Raw genomic sequence first — 20,767 nt, 5'->3', positions numbered from 1 at the left:
AGCATCGAGAGATTTGTATGCTCGGAGGCTGTCTTTTGTATACGCTAGGCTTTTCAATCAGACACATATATGTCTGGCCATTGGATGGGTGGCCACTTGGCCATGTCTACAAGCCATTCATCAACTGGGATTGAATAAGGGTCCGGCAGTCATTCACCAGTACTTAAAACAAGTTTTTCTATATAATCTGCGCGATCAGAGTCTGACAAACTAGCCAGGTACGCCATTGTTGTCCGTTTGTTGACAGCCAAGTCGCTCTGATAGCCACAGCAGCTTTTCTGCCCCTAAGCTGCGCGCGCATCCTCGACTGTTTGTAAATGGGAAACTCATCTATTCAAACTCAACATTTGGCAGCTAGTATCTACAAATGAGGTTGCATTTTTATAGGATATCACACCCCTTATGTATAAAAGTCATTTTGTAATCCCGCCCCCCAAAAAACAAATTTCATATTCTCAGAGTTTAAATCCACACTAGGCAAGATTTGTATGTACAAATCCACCCATCTTATTACCCTAAATCACAAAGTGGGGTCGCAACAGTGAAGAACATCCCATCCCGACTAATTGACATGCTGTAGATTTGTCCTATTTTTGCCCAAATGAAATTCTGGTGTTAAGTATGGACAATTCTCTGCGTGAATTCTGGAATTCACTTCCTGGTGGCAGAGTCTCTGAGTTTGACATCTCTAATGCCTGAATATAAATCCATAAAATGCTGTAATGTGTTGACGGTGATTACAGATTCTGGGTTGGCTGCTGATCGCCTCCATCGTGGTGTCCAGCCTGCTCCTGACCTGCGTGGCTCGGTGCAATTCCCCCATCAGCTACCTGCAGCTCAAGTTCTGGAGGGCCTACGCTCAGGAGGAGAACAACCTCATGGAGTCTTACTCCACAAAACACGCCAAGGAGCTCGCCGAGAGAAACCTGAAGAGCTTCTTCCAGCAGACGTCGCCCGACCCCATCGTTACGCCTTCCAACCTGGACTGGAAGAAGATCTCCTCCCTCTACAGGTTTAGCACCAAAGACCACTACTATAGCACCATGCACCAGTATGTGGAGAACCACGATTATGTGGGGGGCCACGAGACTGACAACGAGATGAAGAGAATGGCCTCGATCAAGTCAGAGGGCCCCGGGGCCAACAACCCCACTGTACTTGCTTTTGTGGATGAGGGTCAGATGATGCCCTGAGGAGGAACGTTCAGCTGGATCTATTTTCACCAAGGAGGTATTGTATGCATTAGGGTTAGACCGATATACAGGTTTACCAATGTATCGGGTCGATATTGGCCTTTTATTAAAAGACTAGTTCACCCAAAACTGAAAATTTAGTCATTATCTACTCACCCTCATGTCAGTGGCAACACATAACACACAGCAAGTTTGCTAGCGGTGAGTAGATCATGGCCAAATTTTCAGTTTTGGGTGAACTTTCCCTTTAAATATTGGAAATCAGCCAGTTAATGTTGGTAGCTACTGGAGGTTACTCCCTCACCAAAGTAGTAAAACCTGAGGTGAAATTTTATTTTCTTTCTACATTTTATTTTTTCATTCAATTGTTCAATTATGTGTTTGTAAATTAATTCATTTAAAGGTCGGTGACGCTTTATACTAAAGAAAACCAAAGGGACGAGAGAGGAAACAGATCTAATGTTGGTGAGTCCAGCTTTCACCGGACGGAGCGCTCACTGCTGTTTAGGAGACTTTGAATTTCACTCCTCAAGTTTGGATTCGTCTCTTCCTGTGTGGAGAAGATTTCCCACCAGTGACCATACTGACATCAGATTTTCATTTGGACAAACAGGGTGAATCTACAGAGTCTCAATTAGTGGAGATAGGACGCTCTCCTCTTTTACAGCCCCACTTTGTGATTTAGGCTGATAAAACAACTGGATTTTTACATAATCTTGCCTGGTGCTACTTTAAAATGAAACAGATAGCCACTGTATTGGTGCTCCCATTATGGTTTTTGTCAGGGATTTTACTATCGTACTGTGAACAACTAATCCCATTCAGTAATCAGCATAACCACATAACCGCTCCAAGACTCATGAATTCTGAAAACCTTTTTTTAAAAATTTTTTTGTACTTTTTTAAAAACTTTTTTTTACTTACTTTTATATGGACAAAATGTGAGATTATTTGATTTATCATCATCATCATCATCATCATCGTCATCATCATCATCATCATCACCACAATCACAGTAATGCAGTCATAGCTTTTTCATTTGATAGAACATTGTGCAGCTGATCTTATAAAGAAAATACTATATGATACAATCAAAAATGCTTGATTCCATCCAACATTTCATAACCTAAAATGCCAGAAAACATTTAATGTGACCTTTATGTATGTGACTTGTTTACCTGCTTATATGGTTTTGAACAGGAAATGTGACTCAGACCATGGTAAGAAAGAAAAAAACAACTTCCTGTGCACTGGTCTGCTGGCAGACTGCATAGTTATGACTGACATCGTTGTTCAAATGAATATATTTCCTTTACAAATGCGTGATATGTGCTTTTTGCTATATTTTTCTGGTTCAATCGACACTCTTAAGGCTGTGAGAATAAATTTAACCAAAGTGATAATTAATGTGAGTTTAGTGATGTTGTTAGCTTCAGCAGTAGTAGATCATGAAGTATTCTATGTGTGTAATTGGTGTTTCACCTTTAAAAGCCTGCTGTACAATGCACTCAAAGGCTTTTAGGCTGAGTAGTCAGGCTGTCCTGTGGGAATGGAGTAGAAAAACCATGAGGAGGAAGTGATCACTTCTCTACCTCAGTTTCTGCTGCTGAGATGCATCGCTGACACTGACTTGTCTCTTCCTTTCTCTGCAACAATGGTATGTGCTTTATGGAAAATTTCCAATATGAAATGATTAATTTCAGTGATTCTTATGCAATATTTTTTTCTTTGCCCTTTGCGTGTTTGTCAGTGCATGAGAGAAACTGCAAAGAAGTGAAACTGCAAAGAACTTGTTGAATTCCATTTAAAACGTGTTACTGACATACAGCATGGAGTTGCAGTCTTGTTTATTGTACGCGTGAGTGTGTATGTGTGTGTGTGTGTTGATGAAGAGAGAAAAAAATCTCCTTTCATAGAATTGAATAGATACTTCACGTAAGAATTAATGGATAGTCTAACGCTTCAAGCACTTACAGTATACATGTAAGTCCTTTGTTTTTGTGACCAGTATGTATTTGCCTCAGGCTGCATGTCCCATTACATCACTCTCAAAGGACAGACTTCAGTCATGAAAACCAGATGAGCAGGATTTCAGCCAGCTAGTCACAGTACTGCCTTACCAACAGACAGGGGCAGGGAAGGAAACATATGGAGAAGGATGTAAAAGCTGAAGGGAACAGAGAAAGGGAAGTGGAGCGAACACCGTTGTAACTGTTTTGTTACTGGGGCCGTACCTTCCCTTTTTCTGACAGTGCAGTCAGGGAAGTCGTTTGGAGAAGGAGTGAAGGCAGTGAAAAATAGGGAACGGGTGGGACGGAGAGGGAGGAGTCTGGAGGGAAGGAGGAGAGAGAAAGAGCCAAAGGGAGGGGCTCTCAGAGGCTCGGCAGATGTGTTTTGTCTTCAGAAAGGACACAGCGCAGGGAGTGACTGCAGAGCATACAGACTGGAACCAACTTTTTTCCTCCTTTCACTCTTTCCCCTTTTCATTCACTTTGCTTTTGTTGTGTTCATTTTACGTGGAGCGTGTCTGAAACCTCCTTCTCGCCACCATGGATAACTTCCAGACTGTCCTGCGCTTCTTCATGAACCAGAAGGCCACCATCGGCTACAGCTTCATGGCACTTCTGACTATCGGCGGGGAGCGAGTCTTCTCCATGGTCTCCTTCCAGTGCCCCTGCAACCGCAGCCAGAACTTTGCCTACGGGCTCACGTTCCTGCTGGGCCCGGCCACGGTCCTGCTGGTTCTGGGTTTGTTCTTCAGCTCCAGGTTGTGGAGACTCTACACCGGCTGCTGCCTGAACCCGATGAAGCTTTGCCCCCGGGGGAACTGCTTGAACTGCCTCAGAGTGTTTGTGAACATCCTCTCTGGCGCCTGCGTAGCCCCTATAATGTGGCTATGCGTGGCCCTGCTCAATGGGACCTTCTACGAGTGCGCTGTCAGCGGTCTCAACGATAACTTGGTGGTGGATCTATTCTGCAAAAACAAGACGGCGGACTGCCGGCAGGAGCTGGCCCGGGTGCCTTGCGACAGGTCCAAGCTGTCCAGCGATGAGCGTATGGAGCTGCTGTTGATGTTCAGGGCGCAGTCACAGGTGAGAGATGCTCAACTGGATCTGTGTGACATCCTTTGATCACAAGAATAAGACTAACAAAAGGTGCAGGGTCAATTAAGTTTTCTAATAGGGTTAAATATCGGCTGATATATGGGGCAAATATTGGGCCAGTCAGTGTCGTCCGCCTCTGATATGATGGATATGATGCAGTTTGATATTGTAGAATTGATCGATCCAACACTTGTTGTCTATGGAATGCCCTTAACCTGAACTGATTCTAATGAGACATTTGGTTCAGATTCCACACAAATATACATGAATATGATTCCTATTTCTTCTCCTTCAGTCGGACCCTATAGTGCAGGGTCAATTCAAACTAGAGTTTTCTAATAAGTACAACTCTTTATGAACAAGTGATATGAGTAATATGTGATCCCTAGTAGGGTTTCAGGGTGTTATGCGAGCATCAGTTCATATCTCTCTCATGTCTGTGCACCTGCAGATCCTGGGCTGGTGTATCATCATCATAGCGGCCACTGTCGGCCTCCTCGGCACCTGCTACACAAACTGCCGCTCTAAGGTGAGCTACCTGCAGCTCACCTTCTGGAAGCGGTATGTGGAGAAGGAGAAGGAGCGCTTCGACACCTTCGCCCTGGATTATGCCACCAAGCTGGCAGAGAGAAACCTCCACAGCTTCTTTGAGAACAAGGACCCCGATCCGTTCCCGTTCCCCAACCACAAAGCGTGGGAGCAGATCTCTGCCCTCTATACCTTCTCCAGGAGTGAGCAATACTACAGCACCCTACAGCGGTATGTGGAGAGGGCAGACAGGGACTTCAGCCCGGAGAAGAGACCCGTCATGGACTTGGAGCATGGCATAGAGATGAGCTAGAGGAGGAGGAGGACGCAATCTTCTCAGGCATTTTACTGGTGGACAATATGGAGACAATCAAGGAAAACTCAGTGGTGAGGCTGTTACACACTCCTCCACTATGTTACTGCACTATATGCCTATTGTGTGTGTGTAAGTTTGACTCAGGAGAAGCTGCCCCAATCTGCCTCCCAAGCGACAAAGCTGCCCTTTCAGTATGTTATTGCTGAAGAATGTGGTTGAATTGCGGATGAGCAACGGCACAAAAATGCAACTATCTCTAAGCACATTATGTAAATAAAGGGCGTGGCCACTATTTTATATACACAAATTCCCTCTACCTCTCTGTAACAGTGCATGTATTTGAGGGCTTCCATTACTGACATTGCTTGTTAATCTGAAAACTGACAGTGTATGAAATGCAAAAAGTAAACTTCATCAAGTGTCCTTTGTCTTTTGTGTAAAAAAGTGGGAATTTATAGCCTATATTATCTCTTATAATTGAAGCTGTGCAACTGTCTTAAACATGCCTTGTTATACCTGTACAAACAACTCTGAATAGGTCCTGTTGACATACCCCCTATAGGTATATAGGTATAGGCCTATAGTCTATCCTGGCTCAAGAAGCGTGATGTCTAGGTCCATTCCTGAGAGATGTGCAGTCCTGCAGCATTCCACTCTGAATTAAAGGCAAAGGCACACAAGGTTGTTGCCCAGACATGCATGTAACTGGTCTTTTTTTAAACGCTCACTTCAATTAACTTGTGTCACGCCTTGTCTAGGCCTTTGGTCTCATGTGACCATGAAACAATATCTCATTGACGTGTTCCGCTGCTGTTGGAGGGATTTTTGAAAATTCATTCATTTTTTGATTGGTCAGGATTTTCTCCAAGTGACAAAACAAGATAGCAGCTCCAGTAATGAGCTGTTCACTGCAGAACAAGTCAAAACCAAAACAAGGCTTGCTAGGTGCTTACCTGGCAGCACTTGAATGAACTTTTATGAACTGAACGCATTATTGGTGTCATATTATTTGGACTGGAAATATTGTCAATGTCCCTTTAATAGTGTATGATACTAGTGTCAGGTGGCAAGGCCTACTGTATGCTGCCCTCAAATTCTCCTTGTGAGCTCCTCCTACTTCTGACTTCCAAAGTTTTCGGTTAATTAAGACACACAGGTTGGAGCTGTTAGTTGAAAATAACAAAATGGGCAATTTAAAATGTTACAATATTTTCTGTGGCTGTTTTATTTTTTACATCAAGCAGCACAGAGCTATTTTGTATCGTAGAATTAAGAGGAGAGAACTTCTATTAGGCATGTAATTGTTTTAATTATTTTATTAGCTGATAATTAATGTTTATTCGCATGTGTTCACACATCGTCCATGCCGTCTATGCTTTCTGTTTCTGTCACATTACCATCACAATGCCCATAATGCTGGCTTCAAGTGCTCCTCATGGGCTCCGACCTTTGAAAGATCATATCGCAATGACGGACCCGGTCACAAAAGTAGATTTTTAGTGACTGTTGATCTAGTATGGCACAGGGCAGTGACAGGCTGAAGAGGAGAAAATGCGCATCAGGCATGATATTTATGTTTTACTTATTAGCCAAAGGTTGCATCACTTTAACCATTAGTTGTCTTCAGAGCATTTAGCCTATGCTTAAAACACTATATCCTGCTAACTCAGGTATCATGGAAAATCATGACTTTCTGAATCGTATTTAACACTTTGTTACATTTGTCAGTAGGATATTTTCGACATCAACATCAATTGAAATCTGTAACAATCACCCCAACAAGGTAAGAACGGCATCTTGGTGGGGGTGTCAATTCAGTTAACACTAAGCTATGCATTTAATATCATTAGCCACAAGAAAAGTTAGATTAATGACTGACCAGATATTATTTGGTCAATCTTATAAATTATTATATGTAGGTAATCAAACTATCAGCTCAGATATGTTGTTTTTTGGCTTCAAAATGGATCACGGGCCATTTTTGCTTCATCTTTGCTCTCAATTTTAATGATTAAAAAAAAAAAATACATTGAATTGAATTATAGCCTATAGCCAATTGACGCCAATGCACATGGGAAAATATATTTTTACAATTGTGGACTTATATAAACAAGTTGGCATAGTACAAAAGTGAGGTTAATGTTAATCCATTTAGACCACTTTGGTGGGCTGTTCATGTGCGCTGAAGTTCAACAATATTCCGACCGATTCCGACAGTACTTGAAGGCACCAGTGCTAGTATTCTTCCAGAACCAAATAATGGATTTCAGAAAAGTAACGCTGTCTCTGATGTTGCCGAATAAACAAATACATGAATAAGATCTACAATTATAGTGCAAAATGTGATTCTATTTGAATATGTAAAATCACACTGGACTTCATAATGTGGTAGCTACGCCGAATCAATAAATTAAAATATGTATTTGATCAGACCTAAAATCACATTGACGATATAATCGATCACCGGTGGGCCACTGGAACACGCAGCACGTCCAGTGTGTTAGCATTAGCGGGGATGATTTTACTAACCTCCAGATAATTGGAACCTACAACAAAATGACAGACTACGCCGAAGAGCAAAGAAACGAGCTGGAGGCTATAGAGTCTATCTACCCAGACTCTTTCACAGGTCAGAATTTGATACATTTAAACAGAAACTTGAAAACCGGTTAGCTGGCTGGCTAATGTTAGCTGACTGGCTAACTCATTTTTAGCAAAGATAACTCCAGCATCAAGCTCATCTGTCTGCTTGGTCAGGCAGCTATAGATTTGCTGGTGTAACGTTATTCATGCTAAATCAATATCTACCAAACAGCATCAGTTTGTGTAGTCAGCTGTTTAACTAGCCTCGATACGTTCCGTTCTCTTATATGGGGAGAACGGTAACGTTAGATTCAAAATGTCAACTTAATGTTGCCTTCCTTATATTTGCCTTCCTCCAACTATACACATATTAGAACATAAAGTTAGACATTTTAGGAATCATCGGGATGACTTCAATTCGGCATACATGCAATACACTAAGCAGAATTATTTCAGTAACATTTCAACTTTTAGAATTGGCTATCTTGTTATTCCCACAATCTTATTACACCAAAAATCCAACGCCGAGGGCGAGTGGGAGCTAATTCTAAAGTGTGAGATTTTGTTGGAATAAAGTGCTGCTTGTTGGGTGACTTGTATGCCGAATTTACCAGAAGACCCTAAAGCTTCGATTAAGGTTTTAAGTAATCGTCTGCAAAGGATGTGCCTTTAATGGTTAACATGACAGCAGTAAACTGACAGAAAATTTTAAAGGAGTTTGACGTTGTCTCCACATAATAAAGTACGACACGTCAGGGCTACAATCCCCAAACCCAGGGAACTTGCACTATGCCATGACCTCTATTAATTGGCATAGGATATTGTGAATTGTTAAAGCCTATTTATCCAATACCTAGACATCTAACGTTAGATCATGTTACTAAGCCATATTTGTGTTTTTTCCCCCAGTGCTCTCAGAGGAGCCCACCAGCTTCACTATCACTGTAACATCAGATGCAGGAGAAAACGATGAAAGTAAGTGTATCAAACTAGAGTGCAATTGCAAATCATACCCACTGCATACTGGCAGCAAATTGCCCTCAATCTCCATTTGTTCATAATGAAATTTGTCATTGATTTTTAAGGAGTCTGTAGTTGTGTTGATCAAGTCAGCAGTTCCTTCCTGTAGCAAACCAGATGGATAAAAGAAAATTAAATCTGTGTTGGGTGTGAGTCGAGCAACATGACGGATAAACCCATGAGTTATTTGGGATTATGTATGCTGTACATTTAAACACCCTACAAATTAGGGATGAGACAATATATTGAAATTTAATGTATCGCGATACAAAAATGTGACGATGTGTATCGTGGGGCAGAAAAATGAATCGTGATATCAGCTCCATTTTATTCTGCTGTAGTAATCACAGATGACACGCTTGACCATCACAATTTCACAAGCTCTCCATCCAAATGATATTATTTGCACTTTGTAATGACATTTTGAAATTGTTGTTTACATTGTACAAGGTCCCCACGGGTCCTTGAAATCCTTGAAAGTTTGTGAATTTGAGAAAAAAAAATCAAGGCCTTGAATGTTTTTAAAAATAGACATAAATAGACATGGGTCATTGAAAGTGCTTGAATTTAGAGAAGTTGTTGAGAAGTGTTCACACATTCAAGCCTCTCTCTTTTTAATTGTTGTCTGTGAGCTTCTGTAAAGCCTGCTAGTTCTCATTATAAAAATTCTCAGTGTTGTAACAGTAATTAACCTTGATCCGTGTCTCAAACTATGCCGTGTTGGGTCCTTGAATTTGAGGGAATTGGGCCTGGAAAGTCCTTGAAAAGTCCTTGAATTTGATGTTTAAGAAGGTGTGGGAACCCTGATTGTAGCAAGCCAATGCGATTGCTTCAAAGATTTGTGGCTTAGAAATAAACAATTCTTTGTATATAAACTTTTATTTACATTGTATCGTGTTTGTACTGAATTGTGAACCCCACAACGCGTATCAAATCATATCGTGAGATAAGCACATCGTCCCTGCTACAAATGCCAGTGTTGGTGAATTGGAATATAGCCGGTTGTGATAGTATTAGCTGTCTGACGTCAAGGACCTCGGGATTAGATCTTTTTGCTCGGCACAAGTTGCAAGTTTGCAGCCTCTTCTGTTTTCTTCACCCAGTGGTGGAAGCGACGCTAAAGTTCACCTATGTGGAGAAATACCCGGACGAGCCTCCGCTGTGGGAGATCTACTCCCAGGAGAATCTGGAGGACGCCGACTCAGGGGACATCCTCACCTTACTGCAGCAACAGGTCTGTCCCTCTGGACTGTATGTGATTTTCTTTGTCAGTACACCGAAAATTGGATCCCCAGTCTCTATCTTCTATTCTCTGCCCTCTTTTGAAGACAGATATTTTTTGGATTGAAGCTGCCAATATCCCATATTCTGTGCCGATATTCAGTATCTGTCAATTTGATCATTATCAGACAAAAAAGTTCCCAGACACCGTGTAGTACCGATCAATTGTACAATAAATATGTAATCAATCAACCTGCATCATATTAGATGTGGACCACAGTGGCTGATATGTGATTTTTTTAATAAATGGCCAATATCGGCCCCATCTAACCCTACAATCTGTCTGTTGCTGATGTATTCAACTTGCACAATGTGTGTATCCGGTTGCACTGCAGGCAGAAGAGAACCTGGGCATGGTGATGATTTTCACCCTCGTGACGGCCGTTCAGGAGAAACTGAACGAAATCGTCGACCAGATCAAAAACAGACGAGAAGAAGAGAAACGGCGGAAAGAGAAGGAGGCGGAGGAAGCTGAGAAGGTAATGAACAGGAAAACTATCGTCTTACTGTCATCCTAGGGTTAGCGGTCTACTGTATATCTGAACATTCTTTCTGTATGGAATAGGTAGGAACCAGCTGTTCTCATATGTACCATTAACAGCTTGTTAATGAGAGGGGTCAGAGGTGCATTCAAGAACAACTGGGGAACTTCCTACTTCCGAATAGGAATAATCCAATTGAACGGCCCTCTAACTCGTAATTCCTAGTCAGAAATTTGGGACTCTTCTGTGAGCGCCGCCTTCCCCGACATGTAGCTCTGTGACGTCCATAGACGTAAATAACATGGCAGCGTCCATAGTGAATGGTAAGGACATAAAACAGCTTTTAAACAGACTTTCAAGTTTCTGTTTGTGCATTGCATAATCAAACATATATAGGGCTAGATGATTAAAAAAAATAAAATAACCGCTCATTTTACCAATCATGGGTAGTGGTCACTACCCATGATTGGTCACTTAAAAATGAAGTGTGGTCACTTTATTGTTATTTTAAACTGTAAAATCCTGCATAATATGCCTTTTTTAAGGGGCTAGTTTAGGGTTAGGATTACGTTTAGGTTGGTTTAGGGGTTAGGGAATGAATATAGTCAATGAAGGTCCTCACAAGTACATTAATACAAATTTGTGTGTGTGTGACAGGTGGCTTTCCAAGGCACAGTGGTCACCATTGAAAACTTCTTGGCATGGAAAGCCACGTTTGAGCTGGACATGGCCGAGATAAGGAGGAAAAGACAGAAAGAGGAGGAGCAGGCGGGAAAAACCAAACTCACCGGTAAGCCTCCTGACTCGGGCGGGGGGGTGGGTGACGTTCTCTTAAGAGCTGGCGAAGTTGACTGCGGAACGTTCGAACTGAAGGAAAACCTCTTTTTCTACCAGGCAAACAGCTGTTTGAGACGGACCACAACCTCGACACGTCGGACATTCAGTTCCTTGAAGACGGTAAAGTTCTCTCCGTGTGTCTGTGTCTCTGTGTGGAGGTTGGAAGTGTACGGTGTTGATCTGCTGGAATTATTATTAATGTTTTCGGTTCAAAAAGTGAAAAAAAAAAAAGAACCCATTTTTTTACAGGAATGTAAATCTAATTTGTTATAGCATTCTGGAAGAAAAGTTACTTGGAAATCTAAAAATACTATAATATTAATACCACTTTTTTTCCCCCCATATGAAATGGTCCAATATTGCTTGGGGAATTTTGTCATGGGAGAGATGAAATGTGAAATATTCAGACTTCTCTCAAGAAGTCTTTCACTTAAATCCTAACACAAAATTTGCAAATTTTCCATAATCAATTATCAATGCTAGGAGATGTTATATGCCTCAAATTCAGTTCAGGGCTCACACACACTCATTTATCTCAGTTCGAACATATTATGGAACATATGTATCAATTGTAAATACTATTTTGACATAAAGCAAATTACCATTACCATTCTTATTAAGGCCTGCCAGGCTTAATCACTAATGATACTGCCTTGTCAGCTTGAGCGTAACAGTAGGCCTATAATACACGATTGTTTATAATTGGCACTTGACTAAACAATAGAGAATCATTTGAGGTTTAAAAAACAAGAACAACTGGTAGTCTGATCAGTCCTGAATTTGTCTCATCTGCATTTTATTCCTGCTTAACAGGGATCTAAATGATTAAAGTTCTATGCAATTTTTGCTATCCAGATATGAATAGGGTACTATCTGTTTTGTGCATAAATCCTGACCATTCTATGTGGCCTATGTAATGCAGATACAGGCTTAATTTTAACTGCATGAGATGAATCTTTAGGAACACCCAGGAACACCTTAACCAAAACTTTATTTTGTTCCTAACTGGTTAAGGAACAATATTTTGTGGCCAGAACACAAAAGCAGAACCCTTGTAAACTGTTCAGAATGGATCTATTCGGGGGAAAAACTATTTGTCTCGAGCCCAGATTTGATTCTAACAGAAACCCGCTGTTCCCCCTGCAGCTGGAAACAACGTTGAAGTGGACGAGTCGCTGTTCCAGGACATCGACGACCTGGACTTGGACGAGGACGATCCAGACTTTGACCCTTTAGAGATGGGCAGTGACGAGGACTAAAACCGGGAGCAGGACAGAGGGCCCGCCGAGGACAGGACGGGACGATACCCGCCCGCCTCTGGATCGGAACATGACCACCGGACCGGTCCGCACGGAAGAAAAACCAACCGCCGCCTTTATTTTTTAAAGACTCTAAAACAGTGGTTGGGGTGTGAATCTTCATAAAACACAGTCTAAGGGAATGTATACACCCATGGTTATTCATTTCTACCCCAATGCAATTAAATACTACAGATTTATGTTCATCATGGCTCTATTGCTGATTTGATGCGGTGCAGGACATGAAATCGCTGTCAGTTGCAGAAACTTTATTTGGCCAACAGAGGGCAACAGTGAATTATCTAACTAACATGATGCCATACTGCGCTCTGTTCATCAATCATTGTGTGGCTACTACTAATAATGAGTTCTAATTTGTTAACCGAAGTCTTTCTTTTTTAACATTTGATCTCACTGTAGTTTTAGATGCTAAATTGGCTCACTTTAAGACTATGTGCCTTGTCCTTCTAAATTCAAATTACTGTAAAAACTCTGTTCCACTAAAACATAATCACTCCCAAACAACGAAGACTTCATGGTTTCACCAGAACATATTCCAAATGAATATTATCCAAGCAATTTTTACTGTGTGTATAACAGACGCATTATAAAAAGTTAGTGTTAATAAATGTTGCTTAACATTAAAAACAAAACAACAAAATCAGATTACATTTTCATAGAGTTGAGATTCAATTTGTCAAATTTTAGATAAACAATGACGGTGCTGTACTCTGTGTAAATACTAAGATAAAGCGCACTTTCAGTCAAATACATTGTACTTTCAATTTTAGCAACTCACTTTAACCTTAGCTCTGATTTATCATCTCTATAGACTCCTACATATTTAGCAGCCATAATGGTTCAGTTGAGTAGAGCAGTAGAAAAGAGAAGTTCAGAAGAAAAACAAACAGGACTTTTTTTTTCCATGTAGCATCCATGAAGCTGTAACCATGAACAATACAGGTTTCTGTCCTCATCATGGGACTGATGGCTGATCACACAATGTCATTGATGTCCCAGATAAATGACAGAGGAAAGTCCTTCATCTCCTTCTGGAAGACCTGGTCAAACCTCTCATTCTGAGCAACAGTGAAATGGTTCTTCCAGTCACCGATGGTGCCTAGTAATCAAGGGAAAGGAAAAATCTGTTAGATATCATCAATCTGTGATGGGCAATGCATTCCAGGAGTTATTTTGTGATGAAATGTAAATTAGTTTTTTGGTGTTGCCACTTTCCCTCAACCTGCATCGTCTACTTCTACTTCAGTTGATGATTTTCCCAGAATGCCTTTCGAGCTGACAACCTCCACAGAAGAGGTGTGAACTTGTTGCTTTCAATCAAAGGTGGATGCATGAGCAGCTAGCTAGGCCATACCCTGTACTCAAAACACAACATGTCATGTGGCTGCATTACATTCTGGTCCATTGAGGCTGCTGTCTGTGGAGAAATTGGTCTCTCTCCTCTTCTACGATGGATTTCTCCCTGTATGATTGTTGAACGGCGGTGCAAAATGGCGGCTCTAGAAAGAAGCCCTCGCTCTTTGATTCTGAGGGACTGACACCAAAACCTGACGTTTACTGCTGATGTTTTAGATCGCTGAAATATTTTCTGCTATCAAACTCCATTGTAGCTGCTGGAAATAAGATGAGAAAAATACACCAAACGACAAAATGGGCCCAGGAATGGAAGGTACCAATAGCTGTTTTTTTTTAAGTGTTAAAGTGTTAAGCTTTTATAAATGTAAATATAGAGCCAAGTTGAGACGCATTACTTTACCTTTCCTCATGAACGATCCCTTGTGGTGGTCCAGCAGGTCCTCTGGGACGAGCTCGTAGTTGGCCTGAGGGATCTTCTTCATGTTCCTGAAGGTGCTGTGCTTCACCACGTTGGCTAGCTGCTCATCAGTCAGGTCCTTGTCCAGGAACAAGGAGATCCTCTCCACTACTGACTGCAAGTCCTGAACGGAAACACAATAGGAAAACATCAGATTATTTTCTACATACAAATTAGATTGACATTTTAACAGAATTTCAGATACTTCTTTACATAAACAGCGTGATATGACGGCCTGTGGAGATGCACAGATTGAAATGATCTGAGTTCCTACTTGAATCATTTCTTCGTAGGTGATGAACAGGATGTTCATATCGTCCTTGTGAGAGTACCAAGTCTTTATGTGATCAAACCAGCAGTTCCCATACACTGAAATAAACAACAAGATGTCATCACCACAGACACTCATCATGAACTGCATTGCTACACGAGTGCCACGAGTAAAGCTATGTGTAGAGAGATGATGCCGTGTGCCATGTACTAGAGTTGCTCTTACCGCCTCCTTTCATGAATTTTTCAAAGAAGTCGTTGAAATCCTTCGGCGTCTCCAGCATAGTTGCAACTTTGTGGAAGTGGAAATAAGACACAAGAACATCCTTGGGATTTCTTGCCACATAGATCACCTTCAAGAAGTAGAGTTTGGGTGTTGATATTGCACTGTTCACAACTACATACAGTGATCTTGTAATCGTCATTTTTGATTTAAAAACGTACAATATGCAACTTTATTCACAATAAAAGTAAATAGGATATATTATACATGATCAGTGCGTGTCTGTGACCCAGTGTGTTCATGCCTAAATCCCACTGTTTGCCTGAAATTGGCTTATTAATGATGTTGGGGACATTTTGTGGTGTACCATTTGCTGTGGGTGTGTTGTATGGGCGTGGGCAGCAGTGGGTTTCTTGTGGCTATCAAGGTGAGGCTAGCAGCCACAGAGCAGGAAGTCACAGCAACAACAGCAACAACAACGAAGGAAAGCAGGAAGAAAAGAAAGAACAGCAAAGCTAAATGTTCAGAAACACAGTGAACATCAGCGTCAGATTGGCTGCGTTCTCCGTCTGCTTCTTCAAAGCCTGTGGAGGCTTTACAGAACCAACAAGACACTTCCCGTCTCGAGGAGAAAAGTTGCATATTGTAGCTTTAAATGACCAGTGAACTTTGAGCTGTAGCATGGATGTTACCACTCAAGGTATGTAAAGTTGAGCAAAGTACACTCAGGCAGAGAACTGACCTTGCCCTTCTTCTGACTGAGAGCAAGGGGCATGAAGTGGTACTGCAGATGGGCGACCCGCAGCCTGGGCGAGGGGGCCGTGACGAACGCCTTTCCGTTGCCAATGAGCTCGATCCAGGGGACCTGCACGCTGTTCAGCTCATCTTTGGTGGCTTGGATGTCTCCTTTGGCCTCTAGGAGCCGGAGGATCTGCTGCATCCAGATAGTCCCTGTCAATAAGAGCATTAAGCACCCGCCTCATTCCCATCTGCTGGACTCATGTCATTGTACAGCGGCAGCAATTAGGTCATCTTTCTGTATCGGTATGGCTCTCCTCCATGTGGCCCTTTGTCCCGAATTCTTTTTGAGTGTTATCCAGTTTTCACAATAGACACAGTCTCGCTGATCATTTGATACCCTTTTCTCCGCTGAAAACCATTTGCGACACACAAAAGACGGGGTCATTCATCTGGAAATGTTGATCATGCTAATCAGACTTGTTCCTTCCTCTATGCTGCGAGCTCCAAAAATCACATTGTCCTTAACTTTCCTCCCAGTGCTGCGTATTGGACATGGGAGTACGGTCTATCTGATCTCGGAGGTTACATTGCAGTTTGGTGTTTAGTTTCCCGCTGAGAAAGACGGAGACAACAGCTTTCTATGTATGGATGCAGGCAGGGCTTTCAGGATTTCACACACACTAGGGGAGAGCGGGGCTAGTTGTCACATGGGTAAGTTGTCTCAGTGGCTTTATTTCTGAAATATTTTAGAGCCAAAGGCCCAATTACGTAAATGTTTACTCTGTTAATAAGAGGTTACCTATGTTGAAACACTCTAACATAAGAACAATATTTTGATACCTGAAACTAAATAATGGAAATCTTGAATCATGTTTTTTTCTCCTCATTTTTTTTGTTATAAAGGAATCAAAATAATTATAAATTGTGGCACATAAAAGCAAGGATCAGCTATAACCTGGCTGAGAATAAATTTGAATGGTTTAGTCAAGCTGTGCTTATGGAAGGGACCTTTGTCAGGACTGTCTGGTTGGGGCATGTTGTCACATTGATTTCGGGGTATGTTGTCATAACTGTCCAAATTTGTTTTAATTTTTTTGTTACATAATAAAACATCAAATAAGTGTATATATTATATGTACATTCATATATCATACTGTTAGAAATTGTATCACAATTTGTTTGTCTGTGCATCCCAGGATGGGTGATGGAGAAGTTATTTTACCTGGTGTGTGGTGGGTGTCGATTTCTGAGATTAAGTATGTTGTTTTCAATACAAATGTGTGTTTTTCATGTTATAATATATATACTTGAGAGGAAATGGAATTGAGTGCACCAACACAGCACACTTGTCTATGTGGCAACATGCCCGTCATGTGTGACAACATGCCCTGATGTGGGGTAAGTTGTCATGGTATTTCATCAGTAATAACTTTTGCTTCCAGTAAATTATTAAAAATGTAAAAATTCTATTTTTTTTTAGAGAAGACCTTAATCTAGCGAGAAAAATATATAATATAATACATACAGTATATTGTATCTCAGTAATAAAGTACTGCTGAGAAATACACCAATGAGTAAAAAGTGTGGCAACCCCCCCCCATATGTGAAGCGCTTTGAGTAGTTGGAAGAAGCGCTATAGAAATGTAATCAATTATTATTATTAGTATTACTACACTACACAACATGACACACACTCTGGTAAAAATATGACTCTTTAAGGGTGCCACCAGCCTTGTTTAGTCCGGTTGAATCGAACCCCGGAGCGTTTACCCCCTTGGTTCGGATCGTTTGGGGTGGTGTGAACACCCTAATCGAACCCTGGTGCGGACCAAATAACCGCTCTCTGGTCCACCTCGAAGAGCTGGTCTCAGGCCGCTTCCAAGTGAACTGTGGAGCGGTTCATTTCTAGTGAGAACACCATTCGAACCAATCTCAGGAAGCGAATCATTTAATCTGAATTTTATTGGTTAAAAACATCTACACATCCTGTTTTGATGACTGGTGAAACTAGCGTTTGCATGGATCAACTTTTTGGGATTTTTGCATGATTGCAATCGTCAGCTCTATAGTTTGGACTGGACCAACTTACCTCACTGGTCTCGTATGGCAAATGCAAACAAGTCGTGGTAGGATCTCATCAGAGCCAGCCTTATTCTGTGATAAAATTGTCTGATTGCAGCGTCTTCCTCAAAATGTCCGTATTATTAAATTATTTATTATTATTTTATTCTTTACAGGCGTTCATATGCGTAATCCTCTAGAGTCTCCACGATAGTATAGGCAAAAGTTGCGAGGGTTTTGTTTTATGTTTACCATATTACCGGAGCCAAATTACCAGATATTTTTTTATTGGGGGGCGGTTAGACAAACAAAAAACTAATAATAATATGATGTCCATTGTTATTGCCACACAATGACACACAGCATCAATCAGTTCTCTGTCTCTCTCTCTCTCTCTCTCTCTCTCTCTCTCTCAAACACACACACACACACACAACGTTACCATACAAAACTAGAAAAATAGGATCATCTACTATGGAAATTTGCACTTTACGTCATTCCTGACGTGTTTTGTTGCCAAATTGCCATATGCTGTCACCATTACGCAATGCCAAATGCCAAAAATTGTGTCCCTCTCACCATTACGCAATGCCAAATGCGCACCGTACATGTCCCGTTAACCGTCATCACACATTGCAAGTTGCTAAATATGCAACCTACAACCAAGAAAACCAACACAGTAAATACGTAAAAAGCACAGCCCAGCAAAAAGTCATGAAAATAACCTTCATCCGACACAGTGGACGCACACGACGCACCCGACGTACAACATACCCACACATTCTTATAATTTCAGCCGTCAAAAAATCTCTGGGAATTTATTTTTTTCATCCCGGGAGACTGACGCTAATTACCGGAGTCTCCTGGCCAATCCGGGAGGGTTGGCAACCCTATCTGGACCGTTTGATTTTTGGCTTTGTGAAAGCGAACCGAACCAGCTGAAAAACGAAACAATGTATCATTCTCGCATCAGGTGCGAACCAAGGAAGCGGACTATCAGGTGTGAAAGCGCCCTAAGCAGTTATTTTCTTCTCACCTGACTTTGGATATGTGATCACAAACACGTCCGAGTCTCTTATCTCCGAGTTGTAGATCTGGTCCACTTCATCTGGATCATGGATCCCACTGATCAGGTTGAAACCTTTGTGTGGCACCAAGTCATGACTCTTGGCCTCAGTGAAGTCCATGGCAACTAAAGTAAAAAAGCACAAAAGATCTTCTCAATGGTTTTACAGTGTTACAGTGCGTCAATACAGCAATGACTGATGACAGATTAATTATTAGACGTCACCAAGCTGAACTTTGAACATTGATCCTGAATGCTCCACTGATATAGCCTAAGGAGCTGACGTTTTAGATAATAGAGCTTCCAAATATATTTCTGGCAATTTTGGCGATCTGCTGGCCCCATTGTACTACAAGATCAAATTTGGACTCATTTACATCAAGGTGTGGCCATCGTGTCAATACACAAGGGTGTAAATAACTATTACATTTACTCACATTACTGTAATTGAGTAGCTTTTTGTGTACTTGTACTTTTTGGAGTATTTTTTTAAAGTCAGTGATTTTACTTTTACTATTTTACTTTTACTGTTTTGTACTTCACTATATTTGAAATCACATCCATTACAAAGTTTGTAGGCTCCATAAGCATCAGAAACTGGACCATCGTAAATTGACAATCAGCGAAGAAGAGAAGAGTAATCTTGCTTTACTTTGTTTCTGCACTTTATTTTGTAGTTTTTTCAATTTTTCTATTTAAAAGAATCTAGTTTGAACTCTACTCTCGTTCGTTTTAGAATTGCGTGGGAAAGATCACGGCTGACAACGTTCTCTTTTCTTAAAAAGTAACTCAGTAACTTACATTTTAAGTGAGCTAGCCTACGTTTTACTTTGACTTAGTTACACCAGGACTTTTACTTCTACTAAAGTAAAATATCAGCAAAGTAACAGTACTTCTACTTGAGTAGAACATTCTAGTAGGCTACTCTTTCCACCAGTGCCAGTCCCAATTAAACCTTCCCTTAATTATCCACATGAACAGCAGCGAACATGCACATTGTAATGAAGCTATAGTCTAGTACGCTGTACACTGCATAACATTGCAAGACAACAGTCAAAGCAAACGCGATGTCTATTTGTCACCTTCATTGTCACGCGCTGTCCTTACCTGTCGCTCTGCACTGCACGCTCTTCAGTCCGAGGCTGAACAAACGACGTCCACAGTCCGTTTTTAATCTGAACCCCTCGCCTCTGACATCAGGAAATGCCTTATATGTTCACAATTTTTAGCGGTATAAATAATAACTTCCGTAGTCCCACCTCTCCCCGTTTGTTAAAGACAAGAGATGCGCACCGAACACGCGTTTTTACGCACGCGAAGCAAGCGCAGCGCGCGAACAGAAAGCGCCCAGTTGGCACCGGAGCCAGCTCGCATCAGGAAACAAACTGATGACAGATGAGCAGGGAGTCCACGAGGGTTTATTTAATCACTTGTGCGGCGCGTGAACTGAGGCGCGGACACAAACTACAGTGTTAAAAATGCTCTCGTGAGCTGTAAGTGGAACCAAGGCACATGCAGGAATAGCTTAAAGCCTGCTTGTGCAACGTTATAAAAAATCTTTTACATGTACAGTGAAGTTACCCCAATACCACCAAGCACCCACTCAATTCACCACTGTAAGACTGCATATTTTCCTGCTCTGAAGGATAAAAGCCCATCAAATGATAGTTTGATGGCATCTAAAGCCTGAGTTTAATATCTAAAACTCATCAAGCAGACTCAGCCATGCAGCCCTCAGTTATCTTTCTTGCATAAGCAGTTTGCTGTCTCAGTGGAAAGAATGCAACAAAATGCAGTTTATGTTCACCCAAAGAACAGTTGCACTTAGTACATTCCTGTAAGCGGCCTGTAGACAATCACGATTACAAAATGTCTCTTTCGCCAATAAAAACCATAACCCACAATGTTCTCTGATTGTTGTTTCTGTGAG

General features: G+C 41.4%; 4 protein-coding genes across 6 annotated transcripts in view; 3 read left to right on the top strand and 1 right to left on the bottom strand.

The window, feature by feature from the left end:
• The window catches only part of calhm6 (calcium homeostasis modulator family member 6), a 96,673-nt gene that overhangs the window by 2,025 nt on the left and 73,881 nt on the right, over positions 1–20,767 (top strand). The window contains exons 2-3 of one of the 2 annotated variants that reach the window (XR_013506909.1): positions 744–1,230; positions 1,597–2,615. Coding sequence is in view for 1 of the 2 variants with exons in the window: in XM_071921426.2 (XP_071777527.1) it covers positions 744–1,193 (450 nt within the window). In the remaining variant the exon portion in view is untranslated. Of the gene's footprint in view, positions 1–743; positions 1,231–1,596; positions 3,021–20,767 lie in introns of those variants that run through there. The other variant, XM_071921426.2, reaches the window with a different exon arrangement.
• LOC139928724 (calcium homeostasis modulator protein 5-like) lies at positions 2,647–5,841 on the top strand. The gene is made up of 3 exons (XM_071921383.2): positions 2,647–2,850; positions 3,716–4,285; positions 4,749–5,841. Exons 2-3 carry the CDS (start codon positions 3,743–3,745, stop codon positions 5,136–5,138), a joined length of 933 nt encoding a protein of 310 aa, XP_071777484.1. The 5' UTR covers positions 2,647–2,850; positions 3,716–3,742; the 3' UTR covers positions 5,139–5,841.
• On the top strand, positions 7,611–12,848 carry rwdd1 (RWD domain containing 1). Its single transcript, XM_071921305.2, has 7 exons — positions 7,611–7,770; positions 8,634–8,699; positions 9,848–9,978; positions 10,361–10,504; positions 11,165–11,297; positions 11,402–11,464; positions 12,491–12,848. Exons 1-7 carry the CDS (start codon positions 7,698–7,700, stop codon positions 12,601–12,603), a joined length of 723 nt encoding a protein of 240 aa, XP_071777406.1. The 5' UTR covers positions 7,611–7,697; the 3' UTR covers positions 12,604–12,848.
• LOC139928663 (amine sulfotransferase-like) lies at positions 12,897–20,202 on the bottom strand. Of its 2 annotated transcripts, none has more exons than XM_078286934.1 (7): positions 19,945–20,202; positions 18,808–18,963; positions 15,712–15,920; positions 14,973–15,099; positions 14,751–14,845; positions 14,420–14,600; positions 12,897–13,762 (listed from the first exon to the last, which is right to left on the bottom strand). In XM_078286934.1, the coding sequence occupies exons 2-7, from the start codon at positions 18,956–18,958 to the stop codon at positions 13,638–13,640; spliced, it is 888 nt and encodes a 295-aa protein (XP_078143060.1). In that variant the 5' UTR covers positions 18,959–18,963; positions 19,945–20,202; the 3' UTR covers positions 12,897–13,637. The 2 variants fall into 2 exon arrangements, with proteins under 2 accessions (XP_078143060.1, XP_071777392.1); XM_071921291.2 differs by having other exon boundaries at positions 18,808–18,965; positions 19,960–20,202.

This window comes from Centroberyx gerrardi, chromosome 12 (genome assembly GCF_048128805.1).
Source record: "Centroberyx gerrardi isolate f3 chromosome 12, fCenGer3.hap1.cur.20231027, whole genome shotgun sequence".
NCBI lineage: Eukaryota > Metazoa > Chordata > Actinopteri > Beryciformes > Berycidae > Centroberyx > Centroberyx gerrardi.
The sequence above is the reverse complement of the archived record's forward strand: the minus strand, read 5'-3'. Positions and strand labels throughout refer to the sequence as shown.

Coding starts and splice junctions, on each gene's coding strand:
- LOC139928724 (XM_071921383.2), top strand. CDS start 3,743: ATGGATAACTTCCAGACTGTCCTGCGCTTCTTCATGAACCAGAAGGCC. Junction 4,286..4,748: donor TGTTCAGGGCGCAGTCACAG/GTGAGAGATGCT, acceptor GTGCACCTGCAG/ATCCTGGGCTGGTGTATCAT.
- rwdd1 (XM_071921305.2), top strand. CDS start 7,698: ATGACAGACTACGCCGAAGAGCAAAGAAACGAGCTGGAGGCTATAGAG. Junction 7,771..8,633: donor CTACCCAGACTCTTTCACAG/GTCAGAATTTGA, acceptor TTTTTCCCCCAG/TGCTCTCAGAGGAGCCCACC. Junction 8,700..9,847: donor TGCAGGAGAAAACGATGAAA/GTAAGTGTATCA, acceptor TTCTTCACCCAG/TGGTGGAAGCGACGCTAAAG.
- LOC139928663 (XM_078286934.1), bottom strand. CDS start 18,958: ATGGACTTCACTGAGGCCAAGAGTCATGACTTGGTGCCACACAAAGGT. Junction 15,100..15,711: donor TCAGTCAGAAGAAGGGCAAG/GTCAGTTCTCTG, acceptor TACTTCTTGAAG/GTGATCTATGTGGCAAGAAA. Junction 14,601..14,750: donor CCTACGAAGAAATGATTCAA/GTAGGAACTCAG, acceptor GTTTCCGTTCAG/GACTTGCAGTCAGTAGTGGA.